This window comes from Lygodium microphyllum, chromosome 4 (genome assembly GCF_053477565.2).
Source record: "Lygodium microphyllum isolate KBCC chromosome 4, Lygodium_microphyllum_v1.1.10, whole genome shotgun sequence".
Classification (NCBI taxonomy): Eukaryota; Viridiplantae; Streptophyta; class Polypodiopsida; order Schizaeales; family Lygodiaceae; genus Lygodium; species Lygodium microphyllum.
Genome location: NC_141138.1, coordinates 90,744,978 through 90,750,692, shown reverse-complemented (window position 1 = coordinate 90,750,692; position 5,715 = coordinate 90,744,978). Strand labels below are relative to the sequence as shown.

Genomic DNA, 5,715 nt, shown 5'->3' with positions numbered 1-5,715 from the left:
TACAGACTGACTGGCACCAGCTTTTACGTTATCGAATACATCATGTTTACTGGCCCGGGATCTCATCTGGACAGGGCACGACTGATGAAGCACGACTCCCCGTCAGCCACTCAGTCTCTAACACCAATAATAATCCTAGGAATAGTAATAGTAGTAGTAGTAATGATAATAATAACAATAACAATGCTAGAGAATAATAATAATAGTTATAATAATAATCATTACAATAATAATAACGCTTTTGACTCGTGACCTTGTGGCTAGAAGGGCAACTTGATAGGAAATTTCAAGACAGGCCGCTTCTGTCTCTCTCTCTCTCTCTTACAGATCTTCGTGTGCCTGTGACTGTCCGCCATGGCCAGGGTAAGAGGCAGTGCAACGTTGCTCGTTTTTCTTCTCGTCATCCTTGCCTCCTTAATAATCCTCCATTGCTTCAGCCCGACTGTCTCAGCCGCCACCCTATGGACCGTGGGAGGCTCCAGTGGATGGAAGATAGGAGTCAACTACACCGACTGGACTCAGGGGAAAACCTTCAGAGTTGGAGATACCCTCTGTAAGTAGCGATCGGCCATTAACAGGCTGAGTAATCGTATTGTTTAATTTGTCAGTTTGATATGTAGTGCATCGACATTGTCTCTCAGTTTTTTTGATCTGTCGGGAGAGAGTTTGTATCTAAGATCGTGAATGGGCTAGTATCTCATCAATGAATTTAAGTTTACGAGGAAGAATATGGTAAATTAGTCAATTTGCTGGGTTCGAACAAGCTCACGTTTCAAAAACTTGGGTTTATGACGATGATGATGGCTTGGAAACACTACTAGTGATGATAAAGATAAGATGCGGATGATAGTTTGGAGACCCTAATGATGATGATGATACCTTGGAGATTCTACTGACGATAGTTTGGAGACCCTAATAATGATGATGATGATGATGATGAAGGTGGCCGTAGTTTGCAAACCCAAGAATGTTAATGATGATGATGATGATAATTTGGAAGCCCTAAAAATGTCTGCTTCCTGTGTTGTTACGGCCAGTCTTTCCATATACGAAAGGAGCCCATGATGTGGTGGTGGTGAACAAGAGCGGGTACGACGCCTGCACGGCAGCGGCAAATGATCAGACGTTCACGAGCGGGAACACCAACATCACCTTGAATTCCACAGGCACCATGTATTACCTGTGCTCTGTGCCAGGCCATTGCGCTGCAGGCATGAAGCTGGCGGTGGATGTGGTCTCTGCCTCTGCTTCTCCGGCCTCCCCTTCTCCTCCTCCCTCATCCGCCCCTGCCCTTCTCGGCATCTCCTCCTCCTCTTCCGTTGCCTTGCTCACAGCGTTTATTTCCTATCTCATGGCATTATGAATTCCACATACCCTCATCCTCTGAATCCAGTGTTTTGCTCTGTGTGTCCTATTTTAATCAGTCATGTTTGCTGATTCTAATCATATTTGCGAGGCACATTAGGTTGTATTTAGTCATAATCATCTTCATCCCCATCATCATTGCAGCTACTCTATAATCTATTTTGTCTCACAGTTAAACCAAAATTTTGGAGCGTATTAGGCTGCATCTAGTCATAATCGCCATCGTCCTCACTACCATTGCAACTCTTTACTACTATTGCGACTGTTCACTACTCTGTTTTCTCTCTCAGTGATCTTAATTTATTATATTAACTCCTTTTGTTGTTGTGGGAAATCAAGCTCTCAATCGGTTCTAGACAAGTTTGATTGCTTAATTGAGGGTTAAAGAGTAATTGGCGGATAAAGGTGTGATAACGACTGCACGGACCAGTGGCATGTAATGTCTCAAGTTGCCTTGTGTTGGTTCTTGGATGATGAAGGGACATGAAAGGGGCAGCTGGATTCTCGGGTGGGTTTGTGCAATTAGTGATCACGTATCATGTCAGAAATTTTTACACTCGTAGGCTAGCTGGGTGTGCATCTGTCGAGTCATGTAAAAGGACGCGTGTTGAAACTTGCAGATAACTCGTGTTAGGCTTGGCATGCGCACAGGAAGAGTCTTTGCAGTTTGCACGGCGTGTGCCATGGATTGTAATTTGTGCCTGATTCTGGTTGTCTTTTCAATGGATCAGGATTGTCTAGACACCGCGTTAAAAAATCCTCTTGTCAGCTCGTCGAGAGGACATGGATTATGCCTGATTTTGATATTTCCCCATAGAAACATAGAAAATTACTCGTGCGTGAGGCAGGAGTACGACTACCATCTATTGAGACCAGTCGAGTTGGAAAGGTCAAGACTTCTCATCCGTCCCGATTGGAAGTTTGTACAGGAAAAAAGGCTTTGTTACGCACTTGACCGGGACGGGCTGGGATAGTGAGAAAAGAATCTGCAGCATAAGACTGTGTGTGTGTGTGTGTGTGTGTGGGTGTGTGTCCATTATGATAGGGAAATGTACTCGGTCTACATTGTCGCACCTTCTGGTGACAACAGGTGGTCATCAGTGCTCACGAAAAACTTTTTAAGGAACCAATGTGAGTTTTTGAAGTCAGCCGGTTTTAAAAGACTAATGCTCATATCCTTCATTTTTGACAAGGCAACATCCTATCATAACTACACCTTAGGCCAAGTCCATTCCCCAGACCAACTTTGAGTGCTCTCTCATTAGTCCAAAGACTTTTTGAGAGTAATGAGCCACAATAGACGGGACATCTTTGGTTGGATCGAGGGAGCCCAAATGAGCCACAATAGACGAGACATCTTTGGTTGGATTGAGGGAGCCCAAATGTTATCGAACCTTTTAATTTATCTTAATACAACTTTAAAGCTTCCATTTAAAAAAAAAAACATCCTATCATAACCCTTTTTCTCAAGAAACTCAATAACTTTTAACATTTAAAAACATCATTATAAGGATATCACATAACTAATTCAAAGATATGCTTTTTATATGAAATGTAGTATTTTGGCCTTAGAATGGATTGAAAACTCTAGTGCTTGTAAATAAGATGATAAAAATGTTAAAGAATATAAAGTCTTATATATACGATTACATGCAATAGATAACATGATGCTTATGTTACATATCACAAAATTTACAAAAAAGAAAAAAATAATTAAGTGTCAATATTGACACATATACAAAACTCTCTCTCTATATATGTGTGTGTGTGCGCGCGCATCTGTAAGTATACTCTCATCAAAGACTCAACGGTCTTTACATTCGAGTGATTTCATAGTTTTGATTTGATCAAATTTTGTTTGCTAAAACCTCTCTCACAAGAGGTGGTACTATAACATTGTAATAATGTAATGGTAGCCAATCTCAATAACATAGGATATTTCTCTCTCATTGTGGGATTTCTAGCTATGGCAACCCATGTATATTTTAAGCTCCATTCATACCATTCAAATGGGGCTTGAAGCTTAAAGTATTGATATTCTCTTTTTGTTTCGTATTTCCTAACTAATGGGTCATATGTCTCACTTGTAGAACTAATATTTTCTTCTCCATAAAAGCCAACTAATTTCTCTCTCTCTGGATTTCCAAAGTTCTTAAAAGCTTCCTTCTTTAATGGAAAAGAGTATGGTGCAAGTGCTTTAAAACATCCTATGATCTTATTATCACAAAAGCGTTGTTTTAATTCTTTTATAATATATTTTACGAACAACTTTTGAAATGTGATACATGCATCTAAATCAGATTCATCAAAATCTCTTGAAATTTTAATAATCCTATAATAATTACCTTGAATGGAAGCTCTAAGAGCATGTAATTGATAGTTTGGTGGTCCATAATTGGGTATGATGTGAACAAAAAACATTTCTAATGCTCTTATTGCAATATTTATAAAGCTAGCTATGGCCGTAACATCCAAAAAATCACTTTGAAAAACTCCTCGACATGCCTAATCTATCAAAGACATCGGAAAGAAAATGTAAATTATACATGAACTCTAAGTTTGCTAATTTATCAAAAAGAGTCATATTTTCTAATTGAGTATATGCTAATATTGCTTCATAAGAATCACACTCTTTTTTTACAATAATTTGTCTACTAAGCCATCTTACCTTGTGAATATGACTTATATGTAAAACCGCACAATTGAATTTTTCTTGTAAATTCTCTAATGCTTTAGTTCTACAATTAACTTTTTGAGAAAATAGAAGCAATTGAATTCATACATGAATCAATGCTTTGCACAATTTCAAAAAACTTGACGGTATCAGCTAATCATAAGCCTGTCCTATGGGCAATGCAATGAATATTTGTCATGAATGGATTATCTCTTTTCAACCTAGTAGATAATCCAGTATGACAACCTATCATTGTGGAGGTACCATCAGAGCCAAAACAAACCATTTTTGAAATATCTAGCCCACATTTCGACATGAAATCAATGCATGTATCATACAAACAAGATGCAGTGCCATTTTCTAGCCCTATTAACCCTAGAAACATGGTGACATGTTCATAATTATCCAAAAAAGAAACATAGACAACCATATTTTTCTTATTTCCTATATCTATAGACTCATCTAACATTAAACTAAAAAAAGGAAACGATTTAATCTTAGCAATTTGAGCTTTAAATATAGATTCACTAATATATTGTATAAACATGGCACACGCCTTATCATTTTTATACATCTCAGCAGGAACACATTTACAATCAAGGACCTCAAGTAATTCTAAATTATGTTCATAAATACAAAAAGATAAGTCATGCTTTGCTACTCGATATGCAGCAGCAAATAGAACTTTATACGCAAGATCAGTTTTATCTTTTCCTTTCTCTAATGTATCAGTTATTAATTTTTTTTTGGCATCACAATGATATGTGGCTAGCTTGTGAGAATTAGTTTTTGCATGATCAGTTAATGCACTAATTTGGATATTTATTGAGTCAAATTTACCAAATTCGCTATTGCATTTTGGATCTTGTTTACAAAATGTGCAAAATATTCTAGCTAATTCACGATTAAAGTATGCCCAATGGAAAGCATTCCAATTGGCCTTGGCCTTTTAACGTCTTAACATTTCCACATCTCCTACGAGCTTATCTTTTTCTTTAAATTTATCATTTATTAAATCAACTGTAGCTTCAATATTACAAACAATAGATATATGGTTCTTGGTTATCTTTCTACATTTAGATCCTGATACCTCATTTTCCTCTGACTGCACTTTAATAAAATTGCGTGTACTAAGCAAAGAAGATTGCAGGAAGTTTGACATAGTGTCAAATTTTGTTTTCCAATAACACAAAAAATCAATTTTCAGAAACATAATGTAAATTTATGAAATGCCTATTACAATGACTAATAACAAATTAGATTTTAAAGAGTCCTTGCTTAGAAACAATTAATCCATATACAAGACATCACAAGACGCTATGAGGTAGCACATAGACTGTAGACACATGCATATTACAAATTCACCAATATTATCTTACTCATAAATTTTTCAATTTTAATATGTATTTTATATATATTTAAATCTCTCTCTTCATTTGGTAATAGCATGAGAGGACCTATGCATTAGAGAGCCATGGAAGAGAGTAGTCAACATATTGAAGAAGTATGGGTTGAAAACACACACAAAAGAATGAGATTTCACACACACGCACATACACCACACCACACCACACCACACACACACACACACACTCTCTCTCTCTCTCTCTCTCTCTCTCTCTCTAAGAGAAAACCTCAAATTAACTTATTGCACTAATAAAACAATATGCTCTCCT

At 37.1% G+C, this 5,715-nt stretch overlaps 1 protein-coding gene across 1 annotated transcript; it reads left to right on the top strand.

The window, feature by feature from the left end:
* The first annotated feature begins 259 nt into the window (after positions 1–259).
* On the top strand, positions 260–1,684 carry LOC148037299 (basic blue protein-like). The gene is made up of 2 exons (XM_087676215.1): positions 260–553; positions 1,038–1,684. The coding sequence occupies exons 1-2, from the start codon at positions 355–357 to the stop codon at positions 1,361–1,363; spliced, it is 525 nt and encodes a 174-aa protein (XP_087532341.1). The 5' UTR covers positions 260–354; the 3' UTR covers positions 1,364–1,684.
* The last annotated feature ends 4,031 nt before the right edge of the window (positions 1,685–5,715 follow it).

Bases quoted from the DNA above. Each gene is read 5' to 3' on its own strand.
- LOC148037299 (XM_087676215.1), top strand. From the start codon at position 355: ATGGCCAGGGTAAGAGGCAGTGCAACGTTGCTCGTTTTTCTTCTCGTC. The intron at 554-1,037 runs GTAAGTAGCGAT...TGTTACGGCCAG, and splicing joins CAGAGTTGGAGATACCCTCT to TCTTTCCATATACGAAAGGA.